The sequence below is a fragment of the Balaenoptera ricei genome, chromosome 6, assembly GCF_028023285.1.
Source record: "Balaenoptera ricei isolate mBalRic1 chromosome 6, mBalRic1.hap2, whole genome shotgun sequence".
NCBI classification, from domain to species: domain Eukaryota; kingdom Metazoa; phylum Chordata; class Mammalia; order Artiodactyla; family Balaenopteridae; genus Balaenoptera; species Balaenoptera ricei.
Window position 1 is genome coordinate 99,135,620 of NC_082644.1, and position 22,617 is coordinate 99,158,236.

The following is a 22,617-nucleotide window of genomic DNA, read 5'->3' on the forward strand; positions in this document are numbered from 1 at the left end:
CTGGCAGCCCTGCATGGGAGAGGGTAAAGAAACTTCTACTTTGTGTAAGCTACTGTTGTCATGACAGCTGAATCTAATTCTGATCTAGAACTTGCCACACAAGGTCAAGGCTGTCCATGCTCATCCTTCACCAGAGGGAAGGTGAAGATGGCAGAGAGTACTCTCCTCCAAGAAAGTCAACATTTACTTAAAAAAAAAAAAAAGCAAACAAAATGAGAAAACATTTCCAGAAATCAAGACATCAGAATAAAAATGTCAACACACAATAACAGTGTTGCATAGCTTGAATGTCTTTATATTGATCAAATTGTTTTTCAGTAGAGTCACTGAAAGAACAGGTCAGAATGAAAAACACTCCAAATTTACAGACAAAATATTGCTAATCAATTAAGATACTTTTCAAAACTACATGACAACACAAATCCCTTGGTTGCTCCACACGGAACGTGAGTTACAGAGATGCCAGACAGCCCGGCCATCGGACTCCCTCCCTGCTTGGTTTCCCAGGCTGAGGTCAGAGTCTTTGCCAGGGTCTGAGGGACCAGCTCTTGGAGACAAGTTCCAGAAACGAGATACATCTCTCTCCAGTAGCTTACTGGAGGTTTTGGTTTAGGATTAACCTTGACTCTCTGGAACAGACTCCCAGAATGGTAGATGTTGAAAAAACCCAGAGAGCTCATCCCCTCGAGCCCAAACTCCCCCTTTTACTTAGAAGGAAAGTGAGGGCTGAGGGCGACACATCTTGTCTAAGTCTAATCTAGACCCACGTCCTGCCTCTGCCCACCCTTTCCCATTGACGCTGCCTCTTCTTTGCCTCCGGTTCTATGGTAACTTCTACAAGGAACAAAAAAACATCAACTAGCAACTTTGCAGCAACAGCATCTACGCTAATCTCAAAGCAAACTGAAGTCTAAATTACTGTGGTAGGAACTAAAGACCAGCCCAAGTTTGTGATCCAACCCTCCCCGCTCCTCCCCCAACCAAATTGAGTTGGATCTCTTGTTCTGGAAAATCAAAACACCTAGTGCAGGTTCTGTGGAGTGACACCAGGAGGGATCTCCCATTTTATGTCTGCACATCGACGAGTCTAATTAGATCTTCCGAGAGTGCCAGAACACAGGATGTAAATGTCTTCTCCATTCATACCCCAATTTCCCAGGCAAAATATTTATCCTGATTTTGATGAAGTTCTTCACTTAGGGCTAAAACGGGCTTCTTAGGTATAATTGCTTAAGTGTATAAGGTGATGAAGCAGGAATCTTGAACTCCACAAATTAATCAGTAGCATCTGTAGTATCTACTTGCATATTTTATTCCTTTCGATAACTCTCCTGTCTTGTTCTTCCCCAGGATTTCATGGATTTTGTTCCCGGTAACATCTGCTGAGTCTGAACTACTGGCCTGCACAGTGGCAGAAAAAGGCCGGTTGCAACCTTCGGTAAGCTTTTTGGAAATTGATGTAAAATAATGGCAGCATTTCCTCAACTATATGAAACAATTTGTTTCTTAAAAATATAATAAAACATAAATCTCCAAACTCATTTAGACTTCACAAGCTTTTTACACACAGGGTGATGATGCCTTTTTATCAAAAGGCAATGATTTGCTCAATATCCTGATGGCATTTAAATTTACTTCAGCTTTCCCTCTTTTTTGGTGCCTGGCTGATCGAATTTTCTGAGTCCAGAAGTCCTTGTATGATACTCCTTTGTGCCCTTGGTTCTCTTGAGAAGAAAAGCGATTTTCTCTTACAAAACCCCGGCTGATTCTACTTCTGTTTCATGGATTTGGGGGCTAGTCACTGATAAATTAACTTTTCAGAGTAATTCAGCCAGAGCAGTGTCAGATTCCAGCTGATGAAAACTTTAATAGCATCATCTTATTCAATCCTCATATTCAACCCAAAGTCCTCAGTGTTATTTATTTCTCCTATTTTACAGATGAGAAAATGGAGGTAAAGCTCATAAGTGACTAGGCCTAGGGCTAGCTGTTGAGTGGAATCAGAAACCAAATCCTGTATCCCTTAGCTCCAAACTCTGCTGCTACACTCTGCTAGCCTGGCATTATGCTGACAAGGATGGGGCTTCGGTGTCTCCTGTCGCACAGTATGGCTCACAACACGGCACGTAACACGTTCCTCCACTCCGGCCATTTAACAGTAAAACATCGGTGGGGAAAAGATGTAAAGAATGCGGTAAATATGCTCGGTCTGGAGACAACCTTTAGAAACCTGGCCCCTACCGTAAAGGTCTTTACCCAGTTTGTGATCAGGAAACTACTCAACTAGTCCAGTTTGCTACACATCAAAATGGCCTCATTTCAGTGCACTATAACATGAAACCATCCTTTTTCTACAAATCCCATTAAGAAATTGGATACTTAGCTGTTTCTTCTGGATACATAAAACCACTATTTCAAAATACCACTTTAGAATGTTTACGTAATTTATTTTCCTTAAATAATAATTTGCTACAATCCTGTCACAAATTTAAAAAAAAATTAACATAGTATCAACAAAGGCAGAATTCTTTAGGACAATCAAAATCATGGTGTACTTAGAATAAATTAACATCAAATTGTGTTTATATTCAGATAGTCTGATCCTCTCCTTTGAAATGAAACGAAGACCATTGTAACTAAGAGTGAATGCACACATTTGTTCTTCTATACAGAGACTCATTCTTTATATAAACTCAACTGTAATTTGAATCAAGTTAGGAATCCCGAGAAACACTCACCCGTGGGAGCACACACAACCCACAGACACACACACACCTCCACAGGCAACCCTCTAAAAGCTGGGTTTCCCATGGCTCAACGACTCGATCTTTTCTCAGAAGGGCCAAAGATTCTGAATATATTTAGGTGATATCCCATCTCCCCTCAGGAAAATTGTAATGTTTCAAGTGTAATAGCTCGAAGTAGCAGCAATCCATGTCTTAGATTCAGTAGTGGATGATTCCAGTCCTGGGTGCTGAGTGTACAGCAAGAGGAAGGCAGAGGCAAGAGGCACCTGCTCCAAAAATGAACACGTGGGACAACACTGGGAGTCCTTGTTCTCAGAGTCTCAACTGAAAACTCACCCGAAACCTGCACTGCCCGATTCAGGCACTGGTGTGAACCTGAGGAGGGTCACTAGTGCAGGGAGAAGGCAGGGCATTTGGACACGATTCTCAGAAACGTCAATATTGGAAGTGGCAGGGAGATGGGACCAAGGAAGGGAGGGCAGAAAAGGCACCGCTTGCCCCTCGGCCTGACACCCCACCCGCTGCCGTTCAGTACATTCATGGGGTTTCTCATTAGCATCAGGGCAGGTGAACACTGACTGTTCCAGCTCCGCCCAGACACACGGAAAGCTCAGCTCTTAGTCCTATACACGTATACACACAACTCATCCAAGCAACTCTCAACAGCCACACCATCTCGTTTCTGGGAGGTCAACAGGGCTGCTGGCATCCCCTCTCAATTGCCCAAGGATGGTTTACAGGAATATGGAGACGGAGAAGGAGGGAGGCATTAGGACAGGCCCCAAACTGAGATCCCCTTCTGCTTATTTCTCTCCGGAGGAGGTGCGGGCCTAAATGATGCTATAACCGCATGCGTTATCTACACAGTTCCTATGTACACGATACCTTTTTCTTTTAATAGATATTTAAAGTGCCTGGGTTCAAATATGCTCATTCCTTTCCCACAGCCTACAAATTCCTCTTGCTGCTTCCAGAGAGAAGGAGGACGCCCTTGGGAAAGAGGAATGAACGTCTTCACAGTCGTCTTAACTGGGATCCAGCATTTGGACTAAGCCTTCTTCATAAACACGAAGAATCGCTTCACACACAAACTTATACTGGCTCTGGAAAGGAAAAGAAAGCCGTCAAGCTGGCCAGCAGCTCCACAAATGCTGCATCAGACCACAGACACAGTTATTCTTTCACCTCACTCATAAACACCCTGAGCTCCAGCTCCGGCCAAGCCAGGCCCTGGGCTACATCAGGGACACGGTATGGAGAAGACACACCTACCTGTGAGCTCACTAGGTGATGAGGGATGGGCAATGTGGCATGGAAACATGGCAGAGGGAGGGACCAGCAGTCTCGGGGAGTCAGGGAGGGACACAGGTTGCTGCAGGGTGGCCGTTCCAATGTACACACCAGTGTACTTTGAAATGAAAGGACGGCCCATTCAGAGGAGCATAGCCAGGGCTCACGTTCCCGGCCCAGGACAGCTGGCGGTAGCGGGGCTGGTAGGGAGGTGGCACGGGTGGGCTGGGACCTGGCTGCGGAAGGCCTTGCACTGAGATAAGGAGCCTGGATCTTGTCTTCCAAAGGAAAGCCACCGAAAGCTGCTCTACAGGGTAACGTTCTTTATATTATCAAACACCTAAGAGACTTATTTTACTGATGTGTCCTGGGTGACAGGAAAGCATTCAGACTGAGCTGCACCAGCTAGGAAAATGTGCCCAGAAGGTGCACTTTAAACATTCTTTAACTAGCAATGAGGTCTTCCATACCACAAAACAGGGCAGAGAACCTGATTTTTTTTTTCTTAACCAGGTTTCCTGGGTGCACATGAATTTAAAACAAGAGCTCACCATTGTTAGAGAAATCTTATGAGCTTGGTCCATGAGTCCGTGAGGACACAGAGCTGAGGGCAAGTCCCACTCCCTTCTTTGCTAACTTCTCCTCATCCATCGGGGGGTGTGGCCTCGGAGGCCATTCCTCCAGAAAGCCTTGACTTTCCAAAGTCAGCTTTTGATACTCTTCCCGAGTTCTTAGACTCCCTTTGGACTTCTCCCACTGCTGCTGAGATTTATAGTCAACTGATCCAGTTCTACTAGATATAAGCTCAGGTCTCTCCTGCTTGTGCAATTATCTGTTGAATGGATGAATGAATGAATATGGGATAGTCCTTATTTTGCAGATGGGGAAACTGAGGCTTAGAGAGAGGTTAAGGCACTATTCAAAGGTTGCCCAGTATGTGGGGGAGTGTGAATCATGAACTTTCCATGCCACCCCACTGCCCCTGTTGTAGCTCTGGGGGAAGCCACAATATTTCCTCTTGTGGAGACTTGCAGTGCCAGGTACCCAGGCGTGACGTACGTGGGAGAGAGCCCAGAAGAGGAGAGAGTAGGGCCATGCGAGACATCTGCTGAGCCAAAAGGCTCACCCAGGAACAGGAGGGTGGGGTGAAACCCTCAGGTGACCTTGCTTACTTCTGATGGACAGACACATGATGGGTCAGTGGCTTGACAATGCAGAGTGCAACCAGGGCTGCTCCCTGGCCAAGCGGCTGGCAGGAAACAAACCGTGAGGCAGCAGAAGTGGAGGGGTAGCGAGAGGCAGAACTCAGATGGGGTGGGTGTTGGAACCGCTCAGCCCCTGACAAGCTCTGTGACCGTGGGCAAGTGACTCGGTCCCTTGGAGCCTTGGTCTCTCGACCTGCAAAGCCCTTCGTGCAGGCCTGGCCATTGTTAGTATTTTTATTATTGCATTTCTACTCACTGATGTCTGCACCATCATGGCGCGCTGGTCTCGCATTTTCCGAACAATATCCAGTGGGTAAACGGGCAGGTTCCTCTCGATTAGGCACATGGATGTTTCCATGGTGACCAACACACCGGTTCGACCTATCCCAGCACTGGGGGGAAAGGAGCAGAGACGGGATTTGCTCAGACAGAATTTCTGCACAGCCCAGCTCAGCTCCTCGCCAGTTCCCACGTTTACTCAGATGGAGCTTTCCTCCTCTGACCTTCAAAGAACACAAAACACACACTCAAGGTGTGCCCTTGAACAGACTGGGGGCTTAAAAACCAATGGGAAGAAACCCACCTTTCCGTGCAAAGTCCACCCCCCATCTTATGCGCATCTACTGTGAGGTCAGTCAGCTGGGAACAGGGGGAAAGATGAGGGAGGGAGTTTGTTCTCCAGTTCTGCGCTGCAATCAGAAGTCTGTCCAAATCTTTTGACATTGTGAAGAAAGAAAGCAAATAGAGCTTTGTAAAAAGCGTATCTTGTGGGATTTAGGTGGGCTTGATGCCTGCCAACTTTCTCCAGGCCTTTCCCAAGGAGTATGAGTATTAAAAAAATAAAGCCAACAAGCCACAGTACCTGCAGTGAACTAGGACGGGTTCACCTTCCACTCTCAGGGACCTCACGTAGTTTACAAATTCCAGGAAGTCCGAGGAGTCATCGGGAACGCCGTGGTCTGGCCATGCCACGTACTGGAGATGCGTCACTGGGTGCTCCTCTCCGGTCTGCGAAGAGACGGAGTGGCCTCGCTGAGTTACCTGGACGGTGGGCAGGCGGACAGGAGGACCCTGGCCCCGCTCCGGCCTCCAGCCAGGGAGCTCCTGTCTCCGGACACTCTTCTGCCACTGGGTACCAGCCTGCCATGGCCACTGCCAACTCCTGCCCACCCGCCTTCCACACGCTCCCAAACACCCACTCTCGAGGGTTCCGCTGGGGCCACCTCCTGCCCGATGTCTCCTCCACCACTTCTGCCCACAGTGATCGCTTCCCGTTTGCTCCTATAGCACTTACTATTAGGGTCACCCACGTTGGCTCTTTTTTTTATGGTCAAAATACACGTAACAAGAAGTTTACCATGTTAAACATTATTAAGTGTACAGTTCAGTGGCATTAAGTACAATTCTTTCCAGAGCCTCTTCACCTTCCCAAGCTGAAACACTGTGCCCGTTAAACACTAACTTCGTTCCCCAGCCACGCAGCCCTGGCAACCACCACCCTCCTTTCCGTCTCTGTGAACTGACTACTCCAGGTGCGTCACACAAGAGAAGTCCCGCAGTATCTGACCTTTTGGGTCTGGCTTCTTCCACTCAGCATAATGTCTTCGAGGTTCAACCATGCGGTAGCATGTGTCAGAACTTCCTTCTTTGTAAAGGGAGCCTAGGATTCCATTGTATGAATACGCTACATTCTGCTTATCCAGTTATCTGCCGGTGGACACTTGGGCTGCTTCCACCTGTCGCCTCCTGTGACATATGCTGCTGTGGACACAGGTGCTGGCTCTCTTCCAGGTAGTCTGTACATCTACTGAAATGCCCACCAGGTGAAAACACAGACTGACCTGGAAGTAGAGCGCTACCCGGGCCCACGGTGGACGCTGATTCAGCACCTGCCTCTAACCCGTGCCCTCCCCTGGACCACTCGCCGCCCGTGCAATGCTCACCTCGGTGTTCGTGACCAGCATTTCCCGGAACACGTAAGCGATGGTGCAGTCCTCTGACTGACAGCGGATGTGAAAGCTGCCGTGTTCCATGACCTCGGGAGGATAGGGCCAGTACTGGTGGCATTTGGTCTGCAAGGGAACCAGCGGGTAGGGGTTAGGCTCGGCTGTGCGGTGGTCCTCGTGGCGGTTAACTGGGCAGACGGGTTGGATGTTTGGCCAGAGCCCTCTCACTCGCACCAGGTACTCCGAGGGCTGCTGGGAGAAGAGAGACGCAGGCGAGGCCACTCTGTGCTGCGTCTGTTTTCTGAGGGTGGGCGGGGAACCTCCCTTCCTCCTCTGGGGAGCTGGGGAGGGGTGGAGCGGTCAACCCGCCGGGGGCCAGGCCGCAGCTCTCACTCCAGCTGGAGCTGGCATTTGAGCGCACAGACTTTTCTTCTTCATCACCAGGGCCCAACTGCTGGAGAAACAGGAGAGCCTCCGACATGAGGCCTCGACTTCGGAGCTACCTCTACCCGACACCCCCGTCCCTCGGCCCCTTCTCTGCTCTCAACACCCCTTTCTACCTCATCCCTCCTTCGGCGTCCACTCCTCACCCCCTTGAGGTGGAACTCCTCAAGGCACAGCCGCTAAGAGCACACATCTGGGAGCCAGAGAGACGTCTGCTACGATCATTTTCTCCTCCACGGTGAGCCCTATGACCTTGAACCTGCTACTACTTAACCTCTCTGATTTTCACATTCTTCACCTGAAAGACAGGCCAGCACCTGCTTCCCAGATGGTGACAGAGGCTGGAGAGAATGGTGTGCAGTGCCAGGCTCACTGCGGGGGGCAGGTCAGCGGTGACGGTGGCCGTTATCACCACCGCTGCCGCAGGCCCCACCAGTGCTTTCGTATACGACTCCTACGGAGCTGACACGCGCCGGACAGCAGAGGAGGAAACCCGGGCTCAGCAGGATTAAGTGGGCTGCCCCAGGTCCAGGGCTGCTGCGGCTCCCCACGGCACCCCCGTCTTCTCTTCCCCCTTCCAAGTCCTGAAACTTGTTCCCTAGCAGTCTCACTCCTGCCTCTGGCCTCGAAGCAAAGCTCAGGGCCAAGCTGCCTATCCCATCATAGATCCATCAAGTCAAATTCTGACTCATTCAAAAAAAATTTTCTCCCCAAGCCTACAGCTGCATCAACTTGGGTAAAAAGTATGTTTACTTACAGCTGAGAGGGGGTATAAACCAACAGATGCACGTAATTTAAAAGAGCTTTTCTATTCTTATTTTCAAACGTCACAGTGAATGTGTGAAATTAAAGCATGCTGCTGAAAAGGCGGCGTTAAGAGTTTACTTGTAAACCTTTAACCTGGGTATTTTGGTTAGTGGCCACTTCCCGGCTTCTCCAAGACACGAAGGACTGCTGTCCATAGAACCTGAGGCAGAGCCAACACCCAGCAGGCCTGCCTCTGCTTCCTTATCTGTGGGGGTGTAGCTGTCTGCCGCAGCCTCCCAAGGGTCCTGCCCACAGGACAGCTGATGGCAAGCTTCGCTCTGAAGTGACAAGCCCGTGCAGGGCTGAGCCACAAATACCTCTATTTCCAGAGACTCCCAGTGAATCTGACCAGAACTGGACTCTCTTTACTCCTTGATCAAATTTAGATTTTAGGTCTATTTGGATCTCTAAGCACTGGGGGTGTAGCGGAAAGAGCAAGAAGTTTGTGCATATCCTGAGTTTCCCTCCTGGTTGATAAGTTCCACTAACTTGCGATCCTGGGCAAGGTACTTCGCTTCTCTGAACCTCAGTTTTGGCCGTACTGTGCGGCTGGCAGGATCTTAGTTCCCTGACCAGGGATCGAACCCAGGCCCCCTGCAGTGGAAGCTCGGAGTCCTAACCACTGGACTGCCAGGGGATTCCCTAATGCCTACTATCTTTTGATCAGTATATGCTAAGCACTAAATGGTGCTTTTTATGGACATTATTTTATCTGGGTCTCCAAACAATCTTATGAGGTAGATACCATCATTATCTCTGTTTTGCATAAGAGTAAACTGAGGCTCAGAGAGTGAATCCACTTGTGCCAGATCCTACATATAGGAAATGGAGCATATATATAGATGCAAAAAATAATTTTTCCCCCAAAAGAAACATCCTTGATGGGAGGGGAAGGAGAAGACCCTTTCAATGGAAAGACTGTATACCTCTATACCTCTGTTTCCTCTTGGAGGAAACCCATGGACCTGAAGGGAGAACACAATGGAAAACGTTTTAGGTCGGAATGAAAAGAGGGAGAAATGAAAGCTATTCTGTGGCAGGAGCGCCTCACTGACCACTGGCCTCTGGGCAAGGCTCCCAGCACCTACAGACGTGAGCACAGCACAGGGCGGCGATGGGGACCCCGCCAGCTATACGCCTGTGGGGAGGCTCACTCCGCAAAATGCAGAATATGGGAGAAAGCAAACGGGACATGCCGAGAACTTCATCTCTCAGAAAAAGCAGGGGACAGAGCTGCTGGCCTGGAGTGACTGACTCCTAATCAGGAGGAACTCAGGGGGGGTGGCGAGGACCAGATAAGGGACCTCAGGATAAAGGGCTCAGGTCACCTGAGCGTTTGTAACAGGAGAGGGAGGAAACGCATAGCCTGGATTTGAGAACAGGTTTCCAACCATTGATAAACAACAGAGGTAAGTTCCCAGGGCCAGAGATTACGAAGGGAATGCTCTGACTCATGGGAGATGGGAATCTCTAACCCGATGGAACCAGCCGGAAGGGGTTCCATTAGGAAGAAAGGGCTGGGAAACAAACCAACCAACCCACCGGGTTACATGGAGACCTCGGAGGAGCTCAGGTTCAGAGCGGACTCCAATCAGGACAAAACGGGAGGGGCAGGACCTGCAAGGGCAGCCGGTGGAAGTGAGGCCTCCTGGATGGAAGAAAGGGCCTTTTCTCCTGAGCTGGAACAGGCAGAATGAGGGGAAGAAGGGACTGCCATCGGGGCAGATGTCTGTCACTAACCACGCCTGCCGGCTGCTCTCTTTTCTCCATGGAGAACAATGACCTTGCAGCTGGGAAGGGCCGAGCCAACTTAGAAGGGGAAGGAGCAGCCCAACACAGGTGAGGAGAGCTCCTGGCTGCCCCAAGGGTTCAGGTGTTGGCTCGTAGGAGTTGCAGCACCACCGAAAGACCTCATGAGCTCGGAGAGGAGCACCTCCATGGACAGTTTCTGAGAAAACCTGGAGAATCCAGGTTCTCCAAAGTCACAGAACAGGCAGGCAAACATGGCACAGTTTCATATGGGGAGATTCTGGAGACAACACGGCCATAAACTTGATGTCTTGTCATCTATAATATACCACAATGGCCCAGATCAAGGCCTGCAAAGTGTGGGATTTGGTAGGAGGCTAGGAGGAGATGGGGTCTGTATTAAACGGCATAGAACCACACGGTGGGAAAGTGGATTTTTCCATGTATGCCGTAGAGAATTTCTCAGTTTGGGTCTAGGATAGCTTTAACATTATCTCCCTAGTACTTTAACTCTCTTTTTAGGAGACAGCACATGAGCGTGTGGGCAAGCACGCCTTGGGTTCACAGCCTGAAAGGCAAGAATATTTATTTAGACTTTAAAAACATTGTCTTGTGGTTTTTGCATTTTTACACATACCTTCTTTTTATGGCAAGTGATACTGGGCTTCCATTTAAGATATATCTTTCAAAGGAAATTTTTTAAAGCAAGAAAAGGTGAGCCAATTTGAAGAAGAATAATAAATACTACTACAGTAAAATATATATAGTAAGGTCCCAGCAATAATTAAGGTGTACCCAAACTACTATTACTGCTAGCTACCATCTGTATGATATTTACTGTGTGCCAAGCACTGTTCCAAGAAAGCTGCCTGTATTAACTCATTCAGTTACTCCACAAATCGATGATCGGTGTCATTATTATTCCATTTTACGTAGAGGTTCTGCAGGTTTCCTAAGCCACATAGGTAGGAAGTGACCGAGCAGGGATTTGAATTCAGGAAGCGTGGCCCTAGCATCTGCCCTCTTACCCAGGACACCACGGAACAAAATGGGTGCAGGCGCTCCAGAAAAAGAGAGAGGACAGGATAGGACTGTGAGCCAGCCGGAGTTCCCTAAGTTCAAAAAAGGTCCCAGTAATTTCACTGCCTTTCCAAAACAAGATTAGAAAATCACACATGCATACAAAAACAGAATATAAACAAAAATTAAAAATAGGCAAAAACAAGATTTCCAGACAAGGAGATCAGGTGATGCCATAGACCTGCTGTCTTGTGATTGCAGCAAAGCTTCTGAGAGTTCTCACGGTAACCAGGCAGACAAGACGGAGAGATGGCCAGGGCTGGAAGCAGAGCTGAGAGAATGAGCAACCCCGAAGAGTGCCCTCAACGTCTCTGACTCACGGTATTCTAGAAGGAGCTTTCTACTGCTTCTTGAGGGCCTTTACATTTTTAAATGGTGACTTATGTGAAGAGAAGAGATTCTGATCGAGACTGTGAGTGACAAGAAGCTAAGAGTGAGACCGAACACAGAGAATGACAGATGGAAAGCCCAAGGAGCCCAAGGGCACGCAAAAGGCCAGGTCTGATGGCTCATCCTCCCAGGGATGATAATCATGGCCACACAGACACACAACAGCCAATGTTTGCTGGACACCTGTGACAGGCAGCTCTCTAAGCTTTTCATATATATTGTCTCAGTCTTCACAAACCCTCCAAGGCGGCACTACTATCTGCAGTTTATATTCAGGGAAGCTGAGGGTCAGAGAGGTTAAATAACTTGCTCAAGAAGAACGTGTTCTGAACCCAGATCATCTGGCTCCAGAGCCCCACCAGCGTGCCGCATGTAGGTTTCGGGAGTCAAATGCTTGAGTACAAAATGGGGAAACTGGCTAACAGCACCACTGAGACAAAGACCAGACAATTTTTTGCTGACCACCACCTTAATGGAAGTCAAGGATTATTTTCACATATCTGAAAGGGCATTGCATAGAAGAGAAGGGTAACTTATTACTGAGTCTTCCAGGTAAGAGAAGCAGGTGGGGTGGTGGTTCAAAGTGGTGTGGATTTCAGCGTGTCGTAAAGAGGGATTTTTTAAAAAATCAGAGCCGAACACTCATGGAAGGACCCTGGAAGTGTTTTAGCCAAGGTGGGGAGCCATCTGCCTGGGACAACCTGTGTGAAAGCCCTTTGCAATCCACAGGTCTCTCTAGAAATAGTAGGAACACTTATTTTGCTGTTTTGGGTGAGAAGGTAGCCTGATCTCCTCAAACATACTATCCATTCCAATCCTGTATTCTGACTTTCAGCACAGCTCAATTTGGCATTCTGAGCTACATACCAAAGAGAGGCCTGGGAGGAGGTGGCACAAAGATCATTCAAAATAGGTGGTTCAAAATTAATTTATATTTGATTTTGGAATGTGTTTCTGGATAGACGTTTCATAATGAAGATACCCAGATGCAGGCAGAAGTTAGAGAACTCATGCTACACAGTATCCCTTGCACACTGACTTCTGTTATATAATCAGCGATCTGTTCCTACGGAAAATGCACATCAGGCTGAGCACAGCAGGGTGCCCTCCACTCTCCTACTTAAGCCCTTCTTACCTCTTTTTTCCATCAGGTTTTGCTGCGACACAAGCAGAGGTTGACAGAGGTAATTTCTTCTACTTTTTATGGCCATTGTGAACCTGGCACTCATACTGCTCTTCTCAGGACCAGCACTTGTCCTGGGTGGGTAAGGCCACAGCTAAAACAGGGGTTCTGGGACAGGTAAGGCAAGGTGAAGAGGCTTCCTGCTTGTTATAATGGATCGGAGGCAGGAATGGGAGGGGCTGTCTGATCACTCCTTAGCTTGGAAAGGCCAGGGAGTGGGCAGGAAGAGTGCCGAGCTTCCAGTCACTGGAGGTGTCCATCAGTAGCTCTGTACAGGAGGTTTATGGGTCACACAGGGGCTGGACCGGGTGACGTTTCATTAAGACCTTTTCCAGCTCTGAAATTCACGTTCTGCAGAGCACAGTGTGACATGCACACTTCTGAATTGGAAATCAAGCCACTTACCCGCCCTCGCTCTGTGAGAGTCGTCAACATGACGATGAGTGACAACTTCTGATCCCAGACTACCTGCCAAAATTGTGCACAGGTATGTGGCAGGGGTCCCTGAGCGGCAATGTACTTGTTCACAAGGTTAGCAGCAGGAATTTCCATCTGGCAAGAGATTGTTAAGGCATTAGAATCTGTTACTGCCACAAGGTGGACAGGGAAATGGGTCTTACATTCTTTTAGTTAGTGACTGTCATCACACCAGAAATAACATCTCTATCCATTTTCGGCCAATAAGAATAATCAAAGAAAAAGCTACTCTCAAAAATGCTTCAAAGGGACTTCCCTGGCGGTCCAGCGGTTAAGACGTCACGCTTCCACTGCAGGGGGCGCAGGTTCGATCCCTGGTCTGGGAACTAAGATCCCACAAGCCGTGTGGCCAAAAAAAAAAAAAAAAAAAAGCTTCAAAGGTATTTGATAATAATACTAGCATTAGATATTTAAGATAAAACTACATGATAGTCAATAGGCGATAATCAGAAGTGGACCTACGAGATGGAAAAGAGTTTAAATGACCTTCACCGCTGTATCCTAAATATAATCAATATTGGGTAACTGCATTTTCAGCAACACATGCCAATCCTCATGCTTACGTCTTTCCCTATGCAGGGTTTTCTATCAAGATATTTATTTTCTTTGAAGCGTAAGCCATACAGGCTTATCCCACCAACTGTTGTTCCACTTTGCTTTCTGCATGACTGCCAACGTTTGTGCCATTGAGTCGATCAGTCTCCCTCCCAGCCCCAGCTTTACTGGGGTATAACTGACAAATAAAAATTGCATATATTTAAGGTGTACAACATGATGGTTTGATATATGTTTACAGTGTGAAATGATTCCTAGAGTCAAGTTCATGAACACATCACCTCACACAGTTACCATGTGAGTTGATTAATGCTAGATGTCAAAATGTTTTCAACAGTCCTCCGTGTCCCTCTCCCACCCTGCTCTCCTTTTACTTCTAAACTAAGTCTTTTCTATGAAAGAACACTCAGAACTGGCTGAGCTTTGGAGTGGCACCGTGATTCACCCATTCTTAGATGGGAAAGGTAAATGGAGGTGCCTAACTCATGGTTTGGTTGGCGCTTGGGTTAAGGGCTCCCTCAGCCCTGGTCTCAGCCAGTGCCCACCCCAGGACTGTATGGTCTTCGCAGCCCCACCATTTCTGATGCTCTGCTTGCAGGACACCAGGAATGTTGAGGTGAGGGTCAATGGATCCCACAGATGCTTCTAAATAAGTGGAATCACTGATCAGACCCATTCTTGCTGGTAGTTCTTGATGTCATGCTATAACCTGAGAACTTGAAAAGTCATCTGTTCATTTAGATCAGAGGTTGGTAAGCTATGGGCTGAAGGCCAAATTTAACTGCCACTTTGCAAGCCTAAGGTGTTTTTTTTTGTGTTTTCACATGGTTGCATTTTAAACGGCTATATAAGTACCTAATTAATATCCTCAGTTTTGTCTCTTGGCTTGCAGAGACCAAAATATTTATTGTCTGGCCCTCTACAGAAGGAGTGTGCTGACCCCTGGTTTAGATAAAGAAACTGAAGTTCAGAGAGGCTAAGTTGCCCAAGATGCATTTTCAGAGTGAAATGAATGTTTTCCCCACAACATGTGAAATCTTTTACCTTTTGTTTTTGGGTTATATGCCCAGAGGTGGTTTTATTTTTCTTATTTCTAGGCAGGATGTACAGTAATGACATAGGGGGAAAACACAGAAAGTTACATACCAATGGCCAAAACAACAGAACACCTGAATGTCTGCAGTTGAGGACAGAAGGCATGTGGATGATGGAGTCAGAGACACAGAATCTGAGTTTTGGTCTCACCTTCCGTTAGCTTTGTGACTTTTCAAATTATTAAATGTCTCTGAACCTTAGTTTCATCCTCTGTAAAATGAGACTATTCTGCCTTCCCTCAACGGCTGCTGTGGTGATGAAATGAGGGAGTGAACGGGAAAGCACTTCGCCAACTGCAAAGCACTACACACGCCGCTGTCATGCTTGTTGTAGTGATTAACGTGCTTTTTCTCACGATCCAGATTTTTAACTTACGTTCACATAACTCGCATTAATATAATCTTCGTTTCTCTGCAATAATACCCGGGTGGTGTCATCTGTGGGGAGAGCAAGACATTTACTGATTATTCCTGGTGTTATTTATTTATTTATTTTTTAAACATCTTTATTGAAGTATAATTGCCTTACAATAGTGTGTTAGCTTCTGCTTTATAACAAAGTGAATCAGTTATACATATACAATATGTTCCCATTTCTCTTCCCTCTTGCATCTCCCTCCCTCCCACCCTCCCCATCCCACCCCTCTAGGTGGTCACAAAGCACCGAGCTGATCTCCCTGTGCTATGTGGCTGCTTCCCACTAGCTATCTATTTTACATTTGGTAGTGTATATATGTCCATGACACTCTCTTACCCTGTCACATCTCACCCCACCCCCTCCCCATATCCTCAAGTCCATTCTCTAGTAGGTCTGTGTCTTTATTCCCGTCTTGCCACTAGGTTCTTCATGGTGTTATTTTTATCGCACCGAGTAAACAAGAGTTCAGTTCCCAGCCCCATCTGCAGCTCTCGCCTCATTAGCATAAACACTATTCCCCAACTGTTCAGAGTTTGAAATGGCTGCAGTAAAGACGGTGGTGTTTACAGACACACTGAAAATTGTTCCAGAATACCAGACAATCTGTTTTAAAAAGGGAAACATTATCTCAGTGTGTGTGTGGCGGTGGGGAGGGGGTATTCACGCCGGATACTCACAAGGCAGTACATCTTTATATCGGTTTTTGTCCAAATTTTGAGGCAGCTTTGCAAATGTGATGGCCAAACCGGGCTTCTTTCTGTAGAGTTGCTATATGACAAATAGAGAAGTAAAAAAACAAAAAAAACATTGCAAAAAACAGCTATGGAGAGAGTGTGAAAACATAGTCTATCAGTAAAGTTTACCAGTCACAGCACCAAAATCTTAACATTTAAAAGTGATTTCATATATTAAGAGAAAAATCTTCCCAATAAGAAATTCTACAATCCCATGAGAAACTGACTAAATTCTTCAATAATTTTTTCTTTTTAACATGACGATCTTTGAGGAAAAGTCATAAAAAGGGGTGTGAGTCACAGATAATGGATCACGGTAAGTAAAACTTCATCTTTATGACAATTATTTGACAAGAGCTAAGAGCAAGTAGAGAGAAAGAAAGAATTCTGACTAAAAATTAAATGGAAATCATTTACATTAGTCTAAAAACACTTCCCTCCAATTTAATGGAGTGAACCATATTCTTTGCTAAGAACAAGAGCATTTCATTTCATTCATTTCAGAAGTATACTTCCACAGTAAAAACATTTATTCCAATACATAGTAAACTTCATTTAAACATTCACTTAAAGAGGTATTTCCCTATACATGCAATCATTAGTAAATAATTCAGTTAAAACCATCTTTGCATATTTACAAGCACATATTAGACACATCCGTACTGTACCTGATGTGACATTGACAACAGCTCTGTGAGAGGTATTAATAGTATTCTTGTTTTGTAAGTGAGAGGCAGAGATTAAATGCTTTGCTCAAGATTAAAACCAGAGGCTGAACTCAGATCTGACGCCAATGCTTGAGTTTTTTTCTTTGAAGTGACATTTTATTGAGGTATGACTGACATGTAAAAAGTGGTATATAGTTAACGTACAACTCGATGAGTTTGGGGATAAGTATACGCCCATAAAACCATCACCACCATAAAGGCGTGAGATTCATCCATCCCCTCTCAGAGTTTCCCCTTGCCCTTTTGAGTTTTCTTTTCTATACAACTGCGTCCCCCACTTCAAACTAGAGTGTGAAACACTATTCACCAGTGGTTTTTAGATAACTTTATGGGAATTTAAAAACAAATTTTTTTTCAGTGTTGGAAGTGATCTTTTTTTTTTTTTTGCAGAAAATTTAAGAAATTCAGACTAATATAAAGAAAAAAGTTACCAGTAATTTCACAACCCTGAGATGACCTTTTTTAAAAAAAATTTTATTTATTTATTTTGACTGCATTGGGTCTTCGTTGCTGCGGGCGGGCTTTCTCTGGATGCGGCGAGTGGGGGCTACTCTTTGTTGCAGTGAGCGGGCTTTTTATTGCTGTGGCTTCTCTTGTTGCGGAGCATAGGCCCTAGGCGCACGGATTTCAGTAGTTGTGGCTTGTGGGCTCTAGAGCGCAGGGTCAGTAGTTGTGGCGCACGGGCTTAGTTGCTCCACGGCATGTCAGATCTTTCCAGACCAGGGCTAAAACCCATGTCCCCTGCATTGGCAGGCGGATTCTTAACCACTGCGCCACCAGGGAAGTCCTGAGATGACCTTCTTCATCTACCTTCTCCAGCTTTTTTTTTCATGCACACATGTATACAAACATATGTAATTATATACATAAACACATAAAATACACAGGTATCACTATGTTTTTAAAAACAAAAAATGAGACTGAACATTTATTAGCACTTTCCATATTATGTTCTATAGAACCCAAGTATTCTGAAAGAAGCTACTAGGTATTGCTTAGAAAAAGTTTCAAGGTCAAGGAAATTTGGGAAATACTACAAGTCACCTTATGTTCTAAGAATCTCTAAGACGACAAGTCCTGTAAGTGCATAACCTAATTAGATTCTGATTAGCTAAGCATTTCTCAAGCTAATTTGGCCATGGAGGATCTCACGTCTCACAAGACGTGTCCTGGGAAATACCACTGTAATTTTGAAGGCTGTCTTCCCCACTTATTATATAGTGTCTAGTTCCCTGTGTCATTTAAATACTCGAAGTATTCTCTATACACATGATTTTTACTGGCTCAATAATCTATAAGGTTTTCATAGTTTAACTTTTATTCTACTTCTTGATTAGACTGTTTTCAATTTTTTACTATTATAAACTCCCAGGAACAGAATTACTGCATTAAAGCATATTTTTGAGGACTTTGATACACACACACACACACACACACACACACACACACACACACACACAGAAAATGGAGTTGCCCTCCAGGGGTGTATGAGAATGGTTAGTCCACCAAATTGTGGCCAGTATCATCAACTAAAATGTGTTTGCAATTTGAATAGGGAGGTGGAACAATGTCTTTCTCTGTATATTTTTGCAAATTGTATTTCTTGCTTTATAAACCAGCCTCTGTTGTTTTTTTCTCTTATTAGTTCTTTTATTAAACAAGTTGCACAGAAATCACCAGAAGAGAATTAGCATAGACATTTTTGGTAATGATAATTATGTTATGTCTCATACATTTTCCAAATGTTTAGAATTTCCAATCTTTCCCTAAGCTCAACTATTAATCATCTTTACAATTTCAGTTCATAACAATCAAGTAGCCACTAAGGAACTTCTTAAAGGTCTGTGAGCGTTAATGAACTCTCTGGGCTCCTTCTTAAAATAAATTCATGATTTATTGGAAGTTTTGGTTTGATTCTGGGAGGAGGAGAATATCTGAGTCAGTCAAATTCCCCTAAATGAAAATTTGGTTCTAACTGACTAACTGCATAGAAGTGAAATCCAATTGAGTGAATATAGCCAGTAAACCTAACCTGGAGGGAAAAAGTTTTTCTTCTCCAAATAACAAAAGCGTAGGGCCTCCCTGGTGCTGCAGTGGTTGAGAATCTGCCTACCAATGTAGGGGCTACGAGTTCGGGCCCTGGTCTCGGAAGATCCCACATGCCGCAGAGCAACTAGGCCCGTGAGCCACAACTACTGAGCCTGCGCTCTAGAGCCCAGGAGCCATAACTACTGAGCCCATGTGCTGCAACTATTGAAGCCTGCATGCCTAGAGCCTGAGCTCCGCAACAAGAGAAGCCACCGCAATGAGAAGCCTGCACACCGCAACGAAGAGTAGCCCCCACTCACTGCAACCAGAGAAAAGCCCACGAGCAGCAACGAAGACCCAACGCACCAAAAAACAAAAAACACCAGAAGTGTAAATGTAATCAACTTGAGATGGTCTAGCGGAAGAGCATAGGTCTAGCAAAAGGCTTTAATCACAACAAGGATATGAATGTATCTCAGCAGTAATGATCTGTTGATAGGATTGTAAAGTATTAAAAATAAAATACAAATAAAGTACTATAGCACTGTCTTCAAATTTTTAAATATGCACACCCTGGGATTTATCTGACAGAAATGCACAAAGATACATATCAAAGAAATTTATTGGCAGCAAAATATTTTCTTTAGCAGAAAACTGGAAACAGCCTGAATATTTCCCAACAGGGAAAAGTGTTCACTTAAATTCTTATATAGTTATACCACAAAATTATGTGCAAGTAATAGAGAGAAGAAGATAGACTAAAAGTACAGATTCCACTCATCTATTTAAGTGAAAACTGCAAGTTACACAATAATACAGTGGTGATCCCGTTTCTACACATAGCAGCATACGCACAATGTGTATATAACATATGTGTGTGCACTTATGTATGTGTGTGTATAAAATATATTTGCAAGATCATTGGAACAAGTACGCAAGGATACACACCAAATTGTTATCTGTAAATTACAACAGAGACAGAAGCTAAAGGAGAGGGGGGTCAGAAGACAATTAATTTTACTTTGGCTATTTCTGAATTACTTGAATTATTACAATGTGAATTTTTAAAAATTCAAATGACTGGGGACTTCCCTGGTGGCACAGTGGTTAAGAATCCGCCTGCCAATGCAGGGGACACGGGTTCTAGCCCTGGTCTGGGAAGATCCCACATGTCGCGGAGCAACTAACTAAGCCCGTGTGCCACAACTACCGAGCCTGCATGCTGCAACTACTGAAGCCCGTGTGCCTAGAGCCCGTGCTCCGCAACAAGAGAAGCCACGGCAAAGAGAAGCCCACGCACCGCAAGGACAGCAATGAAGACTGAACGCAGCCAAAAATAAATAAATAAACAAACAAATAAATTTATATAAAAAAATTCAAATGACTGAAGTGAGAAAAAGAACTACAACAAAAGAAATCTATACATAAAATTAAAAATTTTTTACAAAAAGTTGGGTGAACAAAGCTAAGATTTTTTTTTTTTTTTTTTGCCTTTAGAAGGACTGACAACACACTCATTTTTATGCCTGCCTTGCCAAGGCTAACATTGAACCCTATTCCCACTGAACTGCTTCAGTGCTATTCACACACTTAGTTTCTGAAGGTGTTAGCAGTTGGTTTTCAAGTTCTTTTAACTTATGGACTCTTCTCCAGACCTTGTGAGCTGCATGGCAGGCTGGGTGTGAAAACACTGCCCAGAGAAGGGTGGTCCGGAGTGGACAGAGATGGGCTGGAAACACAGGTATGTCTTTCTGGAAGGATCAGGGATGGGAGGTAATGAGCTGAAGACTATTATATTAGCCAGAATTTGAGAAAAGGCTCTTTCAAGAACTACTCATTGGAATGACACAGTTTGCTTTGTTCATTCTTGGGCTAAAGGTATGTGAAGCAGGCAAGAGCTCCTAGTCTTTAAGATCCCTTAAATTCTGCCCTAGAATGAGAGCAACCCGGAGGCTGGAGAAGGTCACAGGGACGGAGGGTTATAAGATCACTTAGTTTTATTAAAATCTTAATTTTTATGTCCTCAAGTGCTTTGTTCTCATCATATCCGAGTGTAGTTCTAAGCAGCTGTGAAAGTAAGGGTGAATTATAAGAAGATAAGCTGAGAGGGTTTGCTATGGAACAACCGTATTTAGATTGCAGCATCAATATCACCGGCTCTGGCCTCCAGAGACAAAAACTGAACAGTGGGAGCTGGAGTTGACCAGCACGGTTCGGGGATGGATAAGACATACACTTTTCCAGTTTAAACATTCCTCCTTTGAAAAAATCATCTAAAAGTAGAGAGAGGGCATCAGGAGATGACTCTGATCTCCTCAGACTTTTGGTCCAACCAAAGATGTGAAACCTGCTCACATCCCTCAGATAAAGGCTTCAGACACCCAACTGGCTCCAACCAGTGGATGCTGGCAAGGGCTGGCACAGTGGAAGCAAGCACCCCATCAACTGTACGACCAGGTGAAGGGGGAATTCTCACTGGAGTTCTTGAAGACTGAGAACCCAAGAAGGGGGAAGAAAAAAGGAAAAGACAAAAAAAAAAAAAAAATGGAGGGACTGGAAGGGACAATGAGTAAGGAGAGCAAATAGTAGAAACGGACGCCCTCTCATGCCCTTGGCAATGACCCAGAGTCTAGTGCAGGGCAACGACTTTCAAAACAGCTATTTACCGTGCTTTCTGTATCAAGCACTAAACTGTGGTGTCCATGAAGGCAGGTGTCTTGTTCGTTCTGTTCACCACCATAAACCCTAGGCCAGCATTGTGCCTGGTACATAGTAGGTGCTCAATAAAATGTTTAGAGTCGAGGCATAATGGGATCTGCTGCTTTGGACAAAGGGTACAAAGCACTTGAGTAAAGCAGGACGAGAGGTGGCATGGAGGCACGTAACTAAGCTAAGGGTAGCCCGTTTTTCATGAAGGCCTCGAGAGGTTGTCCCCCACTTTGCAGACATAAGAACAACTTACTGCTCACAGACAGCTTGTCCACACTGGGGACTTCCACTTTCCCTTGTACCTGACCCAGTCAGAGAGCAAGGACACTGCTGACGGGGTACTCAGAGTTTCTCCCTACCTTCCTGTAAAGGTTTGCTGAAATGAACGGACATTGTTGCTGGCAATTTGGGGACTTTCAATATTGCTACTTTTATTATTATTATTTTTAATAGTGCTACTTTAAATCACAGTACCAAATGCAGATCCCAGTGCTGGCGTACTCAAGTATTCTTGCAGTGTCCCTTTCACAGATAAATACTTGACGATGAGGTGGGGTGGCAATTCCTTTAAATGGGTCCCCGGCACTTGAAATGTAAAGGCCACACACGTGGTCATTCCAAAGCCTGCAGTTCTCTCCCTGTATTCCGAGTGTTATACTTGATAATGTCTGCCTTTCTTAAAAGAAAAAAAAAAATTTGAAAAATTAAAAAAAAACTTTTAGTATGAGCTCTACTCTTGAAGGTACACCTACATGAGTAAGTCTTCAGCTGCCTTTGGCCTTCCAAATCAACTTTTATAACGATCACAGCAACCAGTAAGTCACCTGTTTTGACAGGAATGGATGTTTCTTACAATGGATGATGTAGGAGTGGGTTCGGGAGAAACAGTGGTCAGGAGAGAGAAAAAGATGGCTTCTGGTTTTGGCAAAGAGGGAAGATGCTGAGGTGGGAGGGGCGGGGGTATCCGAGTTTGACACGACCTTTGGTGGAGCCTTGTAGCCACTGCTCTAACTCATCAGTCCTGAGAGGTGGG

The 22,617-nt window shown here is 45.4% G+C and overlaps 1 protein-coding gene across 5 annotated transcripts in view; it reads right to left on the minus strand.

Moving 5' to 3' along the window:
- Positions 1 to 266: 266 nt before the first annotated feature.
- The window catches only part of PTPN3 (protein tyrosine phosphatase non-receptor type 3), a 110,289-nt gene continuing 87,938 nt past the window's right edge, over positions 267 to 22,617 (minus strand). For all 5 annotated transcript variants that reach the window (XM_059925265.1, XM_059925261.1, XM_059925263.1 and 2 more), the window contains 7 exons: positions 16,063 to 16,153; positions 15,344 to 15,405; positions 13,247 to 13,393; positions 7,186 to 7,314; positions 6,105 to 6,250; positions 5,499 to 5,634; positions 267 to 3,850 (listed from right to left, as the gene is read on the minus strand). In XM_059925265.1, the coding sequence (XP_059781248.1) occupies positions 3,773 to 3,850; positions 5,499 to 5,634; positions 6,105 to 6,250; positions 7,186 to 7,314; positions 13,247 to 13,393; positions 15,344 to 15,405; positions 16,063 to 16,153 (789 nt within the window). In that variant the 3' untranslated portion in view covers positions 267 to 3,772. The remainder of the gene's footprint in view (positions 3,851 to 5,498; positions 5,635 to 6,104; positions 6,251 to 7,185; positions 7,315 to 13,246; positions 13,394 to 15,343; positions 15,406 to 16,062; positions 16,154 to 22,617) is intronic.